The following is a 16,212-nucleotide window of genomic DNA, read 5'->3' as shown; positions in this document are numbered from 1 at the left end:
TATAGTTGGCTCTTCGACTATGTTTAGTGGTGGCATAACTTAGCGAGGCATTGGTCATCTCCAAGGTACCTACTAGTTCTCATATTCTGTGAATCAGTGACATATATCCCAGATATAAGAGTCTGCATACATCGAGGAAATTTCTGGGAAATGCTCTACAAAAGCTTGAGGTGAATTACCAGTTGAGAGTTTTGGTGCAATGAGTAATCTCCACGTCGCAGAGTATCCTGTTTTCTCTTTCACGGATGAAGGGGCAGGGAACCAGTCAGAACAAGGGAATGGGGCGGTTGAAAACTCTTAGAGCTGCAATTTGTACAGACGCAGGGGGTAAAAAGACACCTCCCTCCTCACCTTGCCTGGGAGCAGTCACAATACTAAATTTTGCAATAACATATAGCACTTCTAATCTCCGGTGTAAACAACATCAAAGCTTCCCAGCCCTCCCCTCAGCTCTAGACCAACTGTCCCCCACCCCCACCCCCTCCTGCCCTCGGGCCAGAATAACAGAATCAGCCAGGCCAACAAGGTCCTCCCTCTTCCTCCCAGCATCCCACCCCAACTCCAGGTCAGGAAATCCTCCTCCACCTTTTCCCGAGCCTCCAGTCGGCTTCTGAATACGGGCTCGGGGGAATGGAACAGCTTAGCCTTGGCAAGGCTTTTGGGCTGCCCCTAGAGTTCCCTGGAGTCCTCTTCCCTTCTGGCAAAGTCCCTAGCCCAGGCCTGACCAGGATCCTGGCTGCACCAAACCTGTCCCTTACCTAGGAGCGAGCTGCGTGCCAGCTCTGGGAGAGGGAGGGGGGAATAGAAGCCGTCAGAAGAGGAGAGGAGGAGGAGGGGGAGGGGGAAGAGGCGGAAGAAACTGACGTGGCTCTCTGAGATGGAGCCCAGCGTGATTCATCAGTAGGAGCTGTAGCGGTGGAGGCTGCTTCTGGCCCCAGGCGGGATGGGGGGGAGCTCCTGGAGCGCTCAGTAGAGGAGCGGGTGCGCGGACCCTTACAGCCACCGGAGAGGGAGACCGGGCTCAGTCGCACCCCGGTGTCTACAGCCAGTTCCTTTCCCTTTGGCCGCGGAGTGCCCACGAAGGTCAAGATGGAAGAGATCCTGAGAAAGCTGCAGAAGGAAGCGTCCGGGAACAAATACAAAGCCATCAAGGAGAGCAGCACCTTGGCCGTAGGTAAGTAAGCAGCGAGCGAGGGAGCTAGCGAATGGAGGGGGACAACGTTTGCTGTGGGCGCACCTGTCAGTCCGCACTTTGCTCCCTGGACTGGCCGCCCCTTTGGGCGCACCAGAAATTGAGAAGGGAAAGCAGTTCCTTCTCTGCTTGGGGTTTCGCTGTGGTTTAGTTTGGCTTGCTCTTTCGTGAAATAGTGATGCTTGCCATGCTGACTTTTACTCCCCAGTCGTTTACAATTGACCTGTCACTTCAGCTTCCCAAGCCTCAGTTTCCCCATTTATAAAAAGAGGGGGTTAGACTAGATGGCTTCAAGCGTTTCTTCCAGCTCTAAATCTATGATCCGATACCCCTAGCCCTTTTCCCCTTTCCTGAAATGTAACACCGGATTGCTAATTCCCTCCCCATCAAAGGCACAGTGATGCTGGCTTGGATTGGCTGCATCGATCCAGTGGCCTGTTCCTTAAGCTGCTGCTGGGAAGAGGGAACAAGCTGCTATGCTATCACCTCGGCCCTTTTCAAGAGGCAAAGGCGAGTCTAACTCGGCAAAGATGGCTTATTTAAGTGGAGAAAGGATGGCATCTTGCTGTTCAAATATAGCTTATTGTACAGGGAGAAATAGCGGCCAGAAGCCTGGATAATGATTCCCCTGCAGTGGGAGTGTGGTCTGTGATACGTTTTCCCTCTCCTGGATTTGCCTATTGTGGGTAGGACTGCACTGAGTTCCAGGTGCTAAGTTTATTTTCCCCACTGGGCTCAGGCTGCCAGCTAGAGGAACAATGATGAAAAAAGTTCCAATTGGATGAGATCCTAGGATTATAGATTGAGAGCCGGCAGTTACCTAGGAGGTCTTTTAGCCAAACCTCTCATTTTACATAATTTTTCATTTAACTAAATGAAGCCCAGAAAATCTGAGACTGTCCAAGGCCACACAGATAGCAGAGATGGGATTTGAACCCAGGTGCCCTAACTTCAAATTCAGCATTCTCTCCACTGCAATTTGTGGGAGGACAGGAATCTCCTCAGACATTGAAAGGAAGGATAGTGATACTTTAAAAAAATAAAAAAAAGGCTGGTGACAAAACCAGGGCAATCTTACGACATCCATCTACAATGAAAACTTCATAATGATGAATGAATGGATGGGTTTTTAAAAAAATAGTATTATTAAGCACCTATTATATGCCAGCAAAGGGATACAGAAACGGACAGTCCATGTCTTCAAGGAGCTTACATTCTAATCACACACTAATTAACCCCATTGGCAATGTAGATATGGGCGTGTTGGTCAGAGAAGGGAGTTTTTAAAAAAAAAAAAAGAAAGAAAATATACCAAAAAATATCAGATTTGGGGAAGATCCAGTTGCCAACCATGCCTTCAGCTGTAGGACTTTACACAAGTTACTAACTTCTCTCAATCTCTCCATCTATAAGATGAAAGATTTAGACTAGATATGGTTTCCAATCTCATTGTCTTACAACTCTAAAAGTCTATGAAAATAGTAGTATCAAATAGTAAAAGTGTAGTAATTCCTCATTTCCTCATGGAGTTTAAAGAAGAACTGTATATGGAGCTGACTGTGTGGTAGTCTTAATTCATTATTTAAATAAAGTGGCTGCAATGTGCAAATAAGGTGACTCAAAAACCCAGAGCCCAGTGTTTACATTACTATAATCATTCACTGTACATACAGAGTTCTGAAATACTTCTAGGGCAAGGTTACCCAGATTTAGTAAAGTCATAAAAGGGGGCACAGTAGAAGGCTGTTAGTTTATCTCTGTGCTTCTTTTTCTGTATAACTTCCCTTGTATTCATTTCATATTACACTGCAACTTTCTGTAGCCATAAATTTAGATGAAAAGTGGGGAGGGCAGATTTAGCATTTACCAATCCCTGTCTGTTAATTTTACTTATAAACCTATTTATTATAAATTGGGCATCTGAAACTTAACATCTTGATAAAATTAAATTACCATCTTGGTGAACCTTAACCTACTACATAGATGCACATGAATAGCCAGTTCTCTGAAACTGGGGAAAAGCTGAAGGCTGAGGCAATTACCATGTTAAATTCAAGTTAATCAACATTATATTGAGTGCCCAAAGCATGCCTGGTACTATGCTAGAGCCATAGGGTGGTTAGAACTGCAATAAAAGACAATAAGAGCATTCCTGTGTGGTTTATTTCCGCAAACTACCCCCTCCCCTTCTCAGTGACTGGGCTATGAGCTTCAGTTTAATAGATGGATAAATGGATCACCCACTAGAAAAAGCCAATAATGTTTTTGATACTCATTTACTTATTCAACAATTATTTATTTAAGTGCTTACTATCTAAATAGAAGCTAAGGAGACTAATAATAGGAAATGTATGATATGGCCCCATTGGAGGACTGAAGGCTGATGCAATTAGACTGATCACAAATTAAAATAATCTTCTGTGTGAGAGGCCTTCAGTTATTTAAAGACATGAACCTTCTCTTTTAGGTCTTCATAAGGTAAGATCTTGAGGCCTTTCCTAATCCTGGTCACCTTGCTCTGTATACACAACAGTTTTCCCTTCCACATTGCAACTTTCCCCATCATGGTTTCAATATATCACAGGTCAGCATAAGAAATAAAACAAGAATTTTGGGGGAGTCTTGCAGAAGCAGCAGATGACATGCAAAGGCCATCAGACGACACAGGAAAAGTTTAGAAACCCAGAAACACATAAAACATATGTATGGTATTGTATAATATCAGCATATTTTATCTTTTAATGTTATAAATGCTCCATAAAAGAAAAAGAAAAAATTCCGATTTCTTTTCTAGTTCAAAGGGAAGGCCAAAACAATTTACATGGATTTTCCATATCGTAGGGGCTCCTAATCACTGAAATATGGAAGGGATAACTGTACTCTCAAGCTTATCCATATCCTTCCTAAAAGGTGGTGCCCAGAACCATATGTATTGCTCCAGCAGAGGTCTGACCAAAACAGAACAACAGCAACACTACCGTCTTCCTACTTCAGGACACTGCCTCTCTTAATGGAATGAATGAATAGACATTTATTAAGTGCTCATTATGTGCAAAATACTGTACTGAGTGCTAGGAATATGAACTGAAAAGCAGGATAGTTCTTGCTCTCAAGGAGCACACATCTTAACAGGATGAGACAACACATATAGGAGATTTCCCCTGCAGATCATGGAAAGTCCTGGTGGTCCTTCACATAAAGCAGATCTTCCTAACTACAAGGAAGAGATAAACGGAAGCATTTAGGAGTAGAATTAACAAGATGCACAGGACTTGTTTGATTGATTAGCTATAAAGCAAAAAGGAGATGGAAGAATTCAAAAGTACTGCAAAGTTTTGAGTCTGTATAATAGGAGACTGATAATATGAGAGACAGAGAGAGAGAGACAGAGACAGAGACACAGAGAGAGATAGACAGAGAGAGACAGAGACAGAGAGAGACAGACAGAGACAGAGACAGAGAGACAGAGATAGACAGACAGAGAGAAGAACTGGGAGAAGGAACTGATTTTGAGAGATGTTGATAAATCAATTCTTATTATCTATGTCATTTGAGGGGGAGAATAGTATGCATAATTCAAAAATTAATATAAGCACCTCCAAATAACAAAAAGCCCGTCTTTGCTCGACTCATACATGTGAATACTGTGTATCACTCTACTTCTTTGTACCCTATTCCACAATTTAAGGCTAGTCTGCCTTTCCTTCCCAACTAAATCTCTTCTTGCTTAGCAATAAACCTAGTGCTTACACAGTGAAACTCTTAACCGATATATCTCTTCTCCCATCTCAATTCTTCCCAAAGGCTTAGACCTGAAACTATAGAACTCATCTAATGTAGTCCAAATCACTCATTTTTCAGATGAAGCAACCAAGGCCCAAGGAAGTTAAATGTCTTGCACAAAGTCATATATATATGGTAGGACTGGTAATTTGAACAAATCCGCCTGATTCTTTACACCATAACAGCTTTCTATCTCTTCAAAGGAATGGCAAATATAATTTGTTAAGCACCTATTGTGTGCAGAGCATACTCTATTGGATGCTATGTATCCAAAATGAAAAGACTACATAGTCTATGTCTTCGAGTAACGTCCCAGGTTGGTGGATGAGGCATACACAACAAGAAATTATAATTTAAGTTAATAAGTACATGAGAGAGGTCCAATGAAATTTAAAATTACATGAAATATATGTATATGCACATATATATGGAGAGAGAGAGAGAGAGAGAGAGAGAGAAATTCTAACTGGAGGGTCAGAAAAGTCACAATGCAAGAGTGCAGATATGGATCTTTGAAAAGGATGCCAATGAGAAGAGATGGTTAGTGGAGGGGTCCATTCCAGTAAATGCAAATGTACAGAGGTGAGAGAACATAGATTGAGATGGAGAACAAAGAGTAGTTCCATCTGGACTACATAGTATATAAACTCTATAGAGGAACATACTGGCAAGGTTGGTTAGAGGAAGGTTTTGGAGAGCTTTTGAGTGTCCTCACTCTGCTAATTCTGGACTCGTTACCTCAGGAAAAGTCATGCTTTGAAGTTGTTATGGACAAAAAAAAAAGCTAATGCCACAACCTCTAAAGCCCCCAAAGAGTAATGGAAGCCCTGTTCAGAGTCTCAACAAAAGTCACCATCTGCTTCTTTATAATGTTCTCAGTCTGCTTTTTCTCAAGTACCAGCATTCAACATAAAGAACTGTTATTCAATTTTACTGTTTTTCTCTTGACTAGTATTATAATAGTATTATTTTCTACTTCTTTTCCATTGGGAATGTATAACATTTTAGCTGTTATGGCCTGAAGAAGCTTGGGGGACTAGCCTGGGAATTCCACTGCTATTTATAGCAGTGTTATGGGAAAATGTTTCCTAATTCTAAATAAGAAACTTACAATGAACTCTTAAGAGTATGATGTATTTATTAGATTGCAATTGTTCATCTTTAACTTTGAACTGTAGTTTGTTATTTACTAAGCAATTTTACCTTCATAATTACATTTTCCTTAGACCAATATTAAAATTAATATGCATTATTTGATAACATACCAACCAATACTGAGGAGAAAAGGCAATGTGCAAGTGTGCTGTGCTACTAATGGGTGCCATCTTGGGATGTGAAGGTAGCCCAGCATAGCATGGTGGAAGGCATGTGGGATTTGGAGTCAGTATGACAGAGGATGGATTTCAGTTTATGTCCCTCTGATTGTACAGTCAATGCTCTTTCCCCTGAATTCCAGTACTCCTTCCTACCCCCTCCATCTGCCACCAAGAACACTGGTTTGGGTTTTCTTAGAATTTTTTGAGTATGAGATCATAGACTTACCTATGAAATTCCTGTTCAAGAATCCTATAAATTGTGATTTCGAAAATGGACACACCGGAAAGATGTCTGAAGGGATGAGGAGACTGTTGGTTTTGACATTCCTCTAAGCAGAAAAATGCTTAGATTAGAATGATTTTAAATGTCTGAAAATTATTTTAGTATCTTAGATACTGAAATGCTTACGTTAGACTACTTTTAAATGACTAAACATTGTTTCTGGCAGGCTTTTACCTATGATGCCGAGTACAGACTTTTCTTTGATAATGCTTAATCTTAGGGAATATTAAAGAAAAATGTTAAAACTAACTTTTACAAGCTAGGAAGAAACACCAGTCTTGAAGTGTTTAATTTTTACTTCATCACTTTTTTTTCCCCTTGCACAGAAATGCTGAGCGGTCCAGATACCATTGTCAAGATTCCATCTTACCAGCTGAGGTAAAGAAACCTAAATTATTTAAGTGTGTCAATAGTCAAAGACTCCAAAAGCACTTCAAGGGAAATCAAAATCACCTTTCTAATTTGTGTTATTGTATTCTCCCCTGGTGGCATGAATCTCCCTCTGATGCTAGATAAAGTTAACACTCTGGAACTGATCTCACCGATTGCTCTGCTACTTGGACTGTGTCGATTGAATGGAGTCGACAATCCAACCATGTTATTTCTTTCTGTAGAACATTTTATTCACCCTTTGATGTTTTAGTGGACTGTGATTTCATGGGTTCAGATATTCTGTTCACTAGGAAAAACCATAGTGGTCCATCCATAGTGGTCCATCCATGCCATCTTATCTAGTGGGCTTTTTGTCCACAACCTTCTAGAAATACTCTCTAGGTCATCTACTCAACATAATTGGAGGCTTTACTCTGATTTCTGTTAAAATTTCTTAGAGACCAGTGGAGGATTCAAGTTGTTGCTCCATTATCCCTTTCTTCTCACCTTCTTCTCCTATAGTACATATCCTTGAAGATATTTTTATGCCAATTCCCCATTGACCTGTTGGGTTTTTTTTATATTTAAGTGCTTCACTTGGTTTCTGGGGTGTTTTTTTTTGTTCTGGTGCTTTGCACATTTCTTGTGCATCATCAAAACATATAGCCGTGATACTTAGTTCAATATTGGGAAAATTTCTAACTAGACTAGATGACCTCCAAGGTTTTTTTTCCAGCTTTATTATTCTATAAATATAGATCTTTTAATGTTCTAGATAGAAGTTATTTTTTTTTGGCAGTATATCTTAAAAGTCCAATGGTAAGGAATTAATCAGCGACAGATATAATTCAATAATATTTGTAACTCCATCAGTGATGAGTAAGCTCTTTGAGGGCAGGGACTGTCTTTTGCCTTTTTTGTATCCCCAGTACTTAGCACAGTGCTTGGCACATAGTAGGCACTTAATAAATGTTTATTGATTATCAATTTGCTGATCGATTAGCTTGAAGGCTAATCTCAAGAATTTATTAGTCCAGATTCTACACAGAATATTCTGACAATTCTTTCCAGAATGGACCTCATTACATATTTTAAATGGAGAGAAAGGAAAGCCAGAAACTGTTGCATATTTTTGTCCTGTGCTCTTTTATATATCAACTGCTTCATCTGGTTGATAGCAAGGGGAGGGTGACTATGGTAACAGGGACATGACATTTACACAGAGTGCTCTGTGCTATTCATTTTCAGGGATGGAGTAAATGCTGCTGGACTTGTAAAGGCGTCTGAGTAGAAAAGGTGCTACATTGAATTGCAAGATGTTTAAGGGCCCGGGGGAGAAGTATAGTTATTTTTGTTGGCCTCCAAAGTCAGGTTAAATGTTTTGCATTCCATTTTCAGTGTTGTACACGTTACTTTCAGACTTCTCAGTGATGTGATAGGTGCTACAGGATAATCTGTGGAGTTTCTGTCACCTTTTGTGTTGACTGAATGAGTTCTAGGGGGTTTTCTAAGTTCATTCTCATGGAGAAAAATGCTGGATTTGGAATCAGAGGACCTGAATTCAAATCCTTGATCTGCTACTTATTGCCTGTGTGACCTTGGACAAGTCATAGCTCTTGGGTTTCAGTTTCCTGAGGTTACAGGAGGAGGTTACGGAAGATAATCTCTGTGGTCCCTTCCAACCCTAAATCCATGACCTTATGCTCCCATTCCCAAGAAATCCTAAGAAAAGTCATGCTAGTGTTTTTGTTGGGGAAGTAGAGATGATCGGAGGAAGCAGTAGGGTTCAGTGGAAAGAGCACTGACTGAGAAATCAGAGGACCTGAGGTAAAATCCCTTTTCTGATACATCCTGACTCGGTGTCCCTGGGCAAGTGAAAGACTAAGTTATGGAAAAGTTGATGTTCTCTGACAGCAGGATTTCCCACATCTAGGAGTTAACTATGCCAATGAAATCACAGACAGGTCCAATCCCCAACCTTAGTCCCTGATCTCATTATTGGGAAACTATCTCCAATTCAGTTGTAGAGGAATCACACATACACTTGGCTAAACTAAGAACCAATGGGTACAATTTAGAGAGAGGAATGTTTTAGCACAATTTAAGACAGGACTTTGTTATAAGGGATGGCTCTTTACAAGGAGGGAAAGGAAGGATACGGGGAGAATGTAGGCAATGTAAAAAAAAAGATTAATGTAAATATACATTTAAAATAAACTAAATAATAACTAAGTATATATATACCAAATATATATAATATGCTAAATAACTAAAATGCATATAACACTTTAAATAATAACAAAAGTATATATAATACTTTAAGATTTGTGAAATCCTCTACATACATTATTCTGTTGATCCCCACACTAACCTCATGAAGCGCTCCAGGCATTTTGTTGTTACCAACGCACATCAACAAGTTGTCTAACTCATAGTCTTAGAGAGTTTCATAGAACACTGAAAGGTCAAGGCACTTGCCCAAGATCACACTGTAAGCAGGTATCTGAGCTGGGATTCAAATGTGGGTCTTCCTGACTCCAATGCAGCACTCCCTCCATTACACCAGGGTTTGGGGGCCACCTGTGATAATCTTTGTACCCTTAAAATGGTACACAAGTATTCATGGCTTTGTGAGGGACAGGTAATATTAAGGTAACCTCTGTTAACTATTTGACTTCATCCTGGGCAAATTTCCATAAGGTCCACAAAGTCCCATATGGGAACTACGTAAAGAAATTAATTTTACTTATAAAGGGGGAAAATCAGCAAAACTACCACACCAAAATAACTTGACATATACAATGCTCCTCATGAATGAACCCCCAACCTCTGCAAAGGAGGGAGGGGGAAAGAATGTTTTCTCATCTCTTCTTTCCCATTATCATTTCACAACATTCAACTACAACTGTTTTGTAATGGTTGTAGTTTTCACTTATATTATTGTTGTTGTGTATTAAATTTTTTATTTTCGACTTGATCTATGATTTCATTGCTATGGGCAACTTTGAGATAAGATGCTCCCTCTACCGATGTAGATTAACAGCTGTTCTGTATTTTATTGTCTTAGAGATTTGTCTAAGGCTAAGTGACCTTGCAAGAATCACAGTTAGTGTATGTCACTACTCAGGTCTGCGTGACTGAGGCCAGCTCTCTATCTATTACTGAATGCTGCCTCATTATTATTATTGACGATGATGACAATGATGATGGTTTAGGGACAATATGACCCCATTTGTAGTGTCATTGTGGGTTCTGGGTTGCATGAGGTCTAGTTGACAGCCGCATCAACCCTCACCCCTCTTTACCTGCTATTGGTTCAATTCCTTATTAAGGCTGGATGTCCAAAAGGTATCTCAAACTCAACATATCCAAAACAGAACTCATCTTTCCCACAAATTCTCCATTCTTCCAAACATCTCTATTACTGTATAGGGCACCACCATCCTCTAGTCCCCTAGGCTTGCAACCTTGATGTCATTTTCAACTTCTTCCTTATTCTCATCCCACATATCAAATGTTTGTCAAGTCTTTTCGTTTGTACCTTTATGACCTTTCTCACATATGTACCTTCCTCTCCACTCGCACAACCACCATCCTAGTACAAGTCCTCAATGCCTCTCACTTGGCCTATTGTAATAGCCTTCTAATTGGTCTCCTGGCCTCAATGCATCCTCTTCTCAGCTGCTGAAGTGATGTTCTTAAAATGCAGATCTACCAGTTACCCCTCCCCCTCACTCAGTAAACTCAAGTGGCTCCCTATTCCCTCTTTCAAATCAAATAGAAAGTCCTTCATTTGGAATTTAAAGCCCTTCACAATCAAGATTCTCCCTTCCTTTTCGATCTATGCCTTCCTCCCTTCTGTGATCCTATTGTCCCACATGACTGTTCTACTTGTTATTCAGATATGACACTCCATCTCAAGTCTATGACTTTTCACTGATTGTCCCCCATACTTGGAATACTCACCCTTTTCACATCTGCTTCTGAGTTTTCCTGGCTTCTTTCAAGACTGAAATCAAATCCTTCCTTCTGCAGGAAGTCTTTACTGATCCCTCCCAGTGCTGACTCCAACCCTCTAAGATTAACTCCCATTTACTATACATATGTATGTATATGTATGTATGTATATATGTATATATGTATGTATGAGCCTGGCTTGGATTTGTTATTTATGTGTAGTCTTGCCCATTAGAATATGAGCTCCTTGAGGCCAGGGCCAGTAGTTTCTTTGTATCACTATCAGCATACGGTCTGAATAGTAAGCACTTAATAAATTCCTATTAACTGACTGACAATTCTTATCCCAAGTTCTAAAGCAATCAAGTGTTATATTCTGATATTAATAGAAATGCCCTAATTCCTTATTAGCTACCCAATTATCTCTGAGCCCCCACCTCAGTTTATAAACAAGCTGGAGAAACCTTTGCCCATAAGCTTTTGCTATTTCTCTGCAGCTCACACTCCTGGTCCCAAAGGCTAAACAAAGGAGCAAATTATCAAACGCAGACATAACTAATAATTTATCATTTGCTATAGTGAGTGAAATTCACAGCTATAGTCAACTCTGTCTTTTTCAAAAGCAAAGGAAAAATATGGAGTAAAATATTCTTATCAACACTGATGCTGTTCTCTTAGGATGGCAATTCAAGTCTCTCAGGAATTCTCTCAATAATGTCTCTTTATAAAATAAAAGTTTAATACAGTTTTCTTAAAATGTATCTTCAGACTCTTTCTCCTTGATAGTTAAAGTCTTTCAGAAAGAAATTTTCTTAGTCCTTTCTTTGTGGGTATGACCAAGCTTCCATCCCATGGCAGCTATCTCTCTTCGGGTGACAGGTAAATTTCTCCTCTCCCCAAGATTCTATCCCCTGTTAAAGATATAACAATTTTATCCATAGTCTTTGTGAAATGGAGCCATTGAGTTACATTAGTACAGAATTTAAAAGAAATCGATACTTCAATGTATCTGAGATCTAATTGTTATGGGTCCAGCCATCCAGTCATGTAGATTGTAACCCTTCCGTACCCTTGCATCCCATTGACTCTTGTCCATCTCCTTTCATGTTTCCTCCATATGCAGTTTACCCATCTGCCTTCCTTTAGGTCTCTTGATGTTATGTGAGCCTGAATGGCACATTTAGGCTATCTATCAATTATTCTTTCCTTACCACTTGAAAAGACTGCCTTTTTCTGGTCATGTCTGCCAATGACATCATTTTTGCCAATTCTCTTGCACAATTCTTGGTTGGCTACACTGTACTCATTATGAGACTATTACCATTTTGATGATACTCAACTTTTAATTCTTTGGCATCTGTGGAACTCTAGACTTCATGATCATGCAATATCACTGGAAAAATGTCTTTATTAAAAACTATGTGGTCAGAGTGAGGAGACAGGCAAGAGGAGGGTAGAGAAGGGTAAGAGATGGAACTTGAGGTCATACACTAGTGGAGCAGGAGAGGAAGGAATGACAGCTGAAGAGCTGCTATGGGTGCTCCTTGATCCTGAGGAATCAGATGCCTTTCCTGAAGCCAAATTAGATTCTCAGCAAGATGGCATTGAAATCATGAGAATGGAAAGATAGTGCTAAGAGCAGGGACAGTTACTCCACCATTAACCTCTACTAGTATAAGAGAGGTTTAGGAAATGAAGATCTATTTCAACATATAGGCACCAGTATCTCTGAACAGCAAATGCCCCTGCACTATTCCTTTAGTTCTGGGGAGGTTACATACTGTGACATCTCACAGGTAGTTCCCTGTATGGTTACCCTCTGCTTGTTTGTCCCAGGGTGCTTTGGTGTTAAGAGGAAGTATTACATGACCAATTTAAATTATTCAAATCTGACAAATTTGTAAAACTGTGTTGTTTATTCTATTATATAAAATATGTTCTCTTACCAGATGACAGAAAGACTAAACAATTTGACATGGTGTTATTTAGTACAGTAAAAATCAAACTAGTCAAGGAATCTGGAAGAAGTTTAAGACAGATATGTGTATGTACACTTGGTACTAGTCCCACTTTACGTGACTTAGCTTTTTATTGATATTTCTTTTAGTAAATCCTAATTCATTTATCTAGCTTGAAATTTTTCAAGATTTTTTTTATGCTCTAGATTCTAGAATATTCAACCACTATTTGGCATTGATTGACAGTTGGAGATGATATAGTAACTAAACATTAATTATGTACCTATGTATGCTTTCCTCCCCACCCACCAAGGAAACCTGAGATGCCTGGTAAAATGCTGTGGTTTTGTGAATATGGTATGAAATACAACTGGCTAAAGCCACCCAAAAATGGTTCAGTGTTTTAGGCCACCTACTAATTTTATTGTTTCCCTCTGAGTTAACCACCCAGTAACTCACTTTTACATTATCGAAATACTCCGACTGGGGTCTTTCCCCTTGACCTCTCCTCTTTTGCCTTGTATTGTTTCTCCCTGGCTTACCTTGCCCCATTGCTACAAATATTCCTTGAATATTCATGGTTCTGGTTGCTAGCTGCTAGTCCCTTGCTCCATAATTTTGCTGTGGAGAAGTAACGGCTACTTTTGTGTGTATCCTCCTCCATAATGATTCCCATTCTGTCCTGCTGCTTACATTTGCCAACCTAACTTTATGTTATAAATCTTAGCAAAAGGGTGTTCAGAGTCAGCCACTATGAGGGTATACCTTAGACAATGAAATTCTATAGAGTTAAGTTTATATATCCTTTAAAAGAAGTGATAAGTTAACTTTCTATATCAAAATTTATATGAAGTACAGGGTGTCCTAAAAGTCTTAGTGACTTTTAAGTTTTAATAGTTTAAAAATGCACCAGAACACTATAATTTGTGGGTCTTGGGGCAAGGCTTGTTAATATAAATATAATGTATAAGAACTCCTAAGTTAGTTATTATTATTCATTAATGTTAATATTAATTACTAGTAATATAATAAATTATACAATTATAATGTATTAGTATATAATATAGAATTCTATATTAGTATTTTTTGTGATTTTATTATTATATAACAACTATTATTATTATTTAAAAATTGAAATTTACAGAAATTTTAAAGTTGCTTTGTGAACTTTAACTTAAAAAGCTCAGTCTTTATAGAAAAAAACAGGCCTTTGTTTCAGGCAAAATCTTAAAATCATTAAAAACTATGCTATTAATTCTGTATTATAAATGAAGGCTGTCAGAGAGAAGGGAGGGGGAGAGATACCCTGCAGGTGATGTAAAAACAAAAAGCTATCCCAGGGTTCTTAGCCTTTTTTTGTGTCATGGACCCCTTTGGCTGTCTGGCAAAACCTATGGCTCCTTCCCAGAATAACATTTTTAAATGCATAAAACAACATATATAGAATCACAAAGAAAACCAATTATGCTGAAATATATTTATTGATTTTTTTTTTAAAGTTCACAGGCCTCAGGCTAACAACTGCTGCTCTAGGGTCTATTCACTCTCTTGTCGTTACCTAGAAATTACACTCTGTATATAGTTTTGGGGTATTTTTGGTTGTATTCAAATTCTTTTAAAATTGGAATACATGCATGTTAATTTTCTATTAATAGAGCAGCCCATTCATTAATCATGTTGGATAATAGGGAGTCTGCTACAAAGTGGCTTAAAAAGAGTTCCATGGCCACATTAGTTTGGATAATGCTTATCGCAAAGGACATATGAGACTACGTGATGAATTAACACTGATTCAGCTTGTTCAGCAAATTGGCTATACCACATGTGTTTTGTGATACCTAAACAGAGTAAGCTAGTTTGTTCTCTCTCATTTCAATAGGAGGACATTTGATGCTGCTTTATGAGTAAGTAAAGCAATAAAGTTTCCACTTTCTAATATTTTAACTCTATATTGAATCAATCTATGTCTCTGAGCTAAACGTATCTACCTACAACTGCACCAAAAATTCCTTTGAAGAATCTTTCCAAAAATGATTTTTTGAAAGTCTCATTGTTTGACTGGTCTTTGACCTTAGGTCAATGCTAATTTCTTAAAAATTATTTATTTATTTATTTTTGTTTTCAACATTCACTTCCATAAGATTTTAAGCTTTAAATTTTCTCCCCCTCCACTTCCTCTCCCCTCCCCAAGATGGCTCTGATCTAGGCTCTATTTATACATTCATATTAAACAAATTTTCATATTAGTCATGATGTAAAGGAGAATTAGAGCTAATGGGCAGAAAGAAGAAATAAAACAAGAAATAAAACAAAACAGCAAAAGAAAAGGAGAGCAAATAGTGTGCTTCCATCTGCATTCAGACTCCAAAGTTCTTTCTCTGGATGTGGATGGCATTTTCCATCATGAATCTTTTAGAGTTTTCTTAGATCCTTGCATTGGTGAGAAGAGCTAAGTCTATCAAAGTCAGTCATTGCACAATGTGGCTGTTGCTGTGTACAATGTTCTCCTGGTTCTGCTCATTTCACTCAGCAGCAGTTCATATAAGTCTTTCCAGGATTTTCTGAAGTCTGCCTGCTCTTCATTTCTTGTGGAACAATAGTATTCCATTACATTCATATACCACAACTTGTTCAGCCATTCCCCAATTGACGGACATCTCCTCAATTTCCAATTCTTTGCCACCACAAAAAGAGCTGCTATAGATATTTTTGTACATGTGGGTCCTTTTCCCATTTTTATGATCTCTTTGGGATATAGACCTAGAAGTGGTATTGCTCGGTCAAAGAGTATGCACAGTTTTATGGTCCTGTGGGCATAGTTCCAAATTGCTCTCCAGAATGGTTGGATCCATTCACAACTCCAACAACAATGCATTAGTGTTCCAATTTTCCAATATCTTCTCCAACATTTATAATTTTCCTGTTTTGTCATGTTAGCCAATCTGATAGGTGTGATGTGGTACCTCTGAGCTGTTTTGATTGCATTTCTCTAATCAATAGTGATTGAGAGCATTTTTTCGTATGACTATAGATATCCTTAATTTCTTCCTCTGAAAACTGCCTGTTTATATCCTTTGACCATTTATCAATTGGGGAATGACTTGCATTCTTATAAATTCTACTCAGTTCTCTATATATTTTAGAAATAGACACTGGCTGTAAAAATTGTTTCCTAGCTTTCTGCTTCCCTTCTAATCTTGGTTGCATTGGCTTTGTTTGTGCAAAATTTTTTTCAATTTAATGTAATCAAAATCATCCAGTTTGCATTAGATAAAGTTCTCTATCTCTTGTTTGGTTATAAATTCTTCTCCATAGACCTGACAGGTAAACTACTTGCTCTCCTAGTTTGCT

The 16,212-nt window shown here is 38.8% G+C and overlaps 1 protein-coding gene across 1 annotated transcript in view; it reads left to right on the top strand.

Annotated features, from left to right (window-relative positions):
• The first annotated feature begins 886 nt into the window (after window positions 1–886).
• ARFGEF3 (ARFGEF family member 3) overlaps window positions 887–16,212 on the top strand; it is a 202,821-nt gene continuing 187,495 nt past the window's right edge. Inside the window, 2 exon segments of the mRNA XM_036767780.1 lie at window positions 887–1,174; window positions 6,901–6,952. Coding sequence (XP_036623675.1) covers window positions 1,090–1,174; window positions 6,901–6,952 — 137 coding nt within the window. The 5' untranslated portion in view covers window positions 887–1,089.

Source organism: Trichosurus vulpecula, chromosome 7 (genome assembly GCF_011100635.1).
Source record: "Trichosurus vulpecula isolate mTriVul1 chromosome 7, mTriVul1.pri, whole genome shotgun sequence".
In the NCBI taxonomy this organism is placed as follows: Eukaryota; Metazoa; Chordata; class Mammalia; order Diprotodontia; family Phalangeridae; genus Trichosurus; species Trichosurus vulpecula.
The sequence above is the reverse complement of the archived record's forward strand: the minus strand, read 5'-3'. Positions and strand labels throughout refer to the sequence as shown.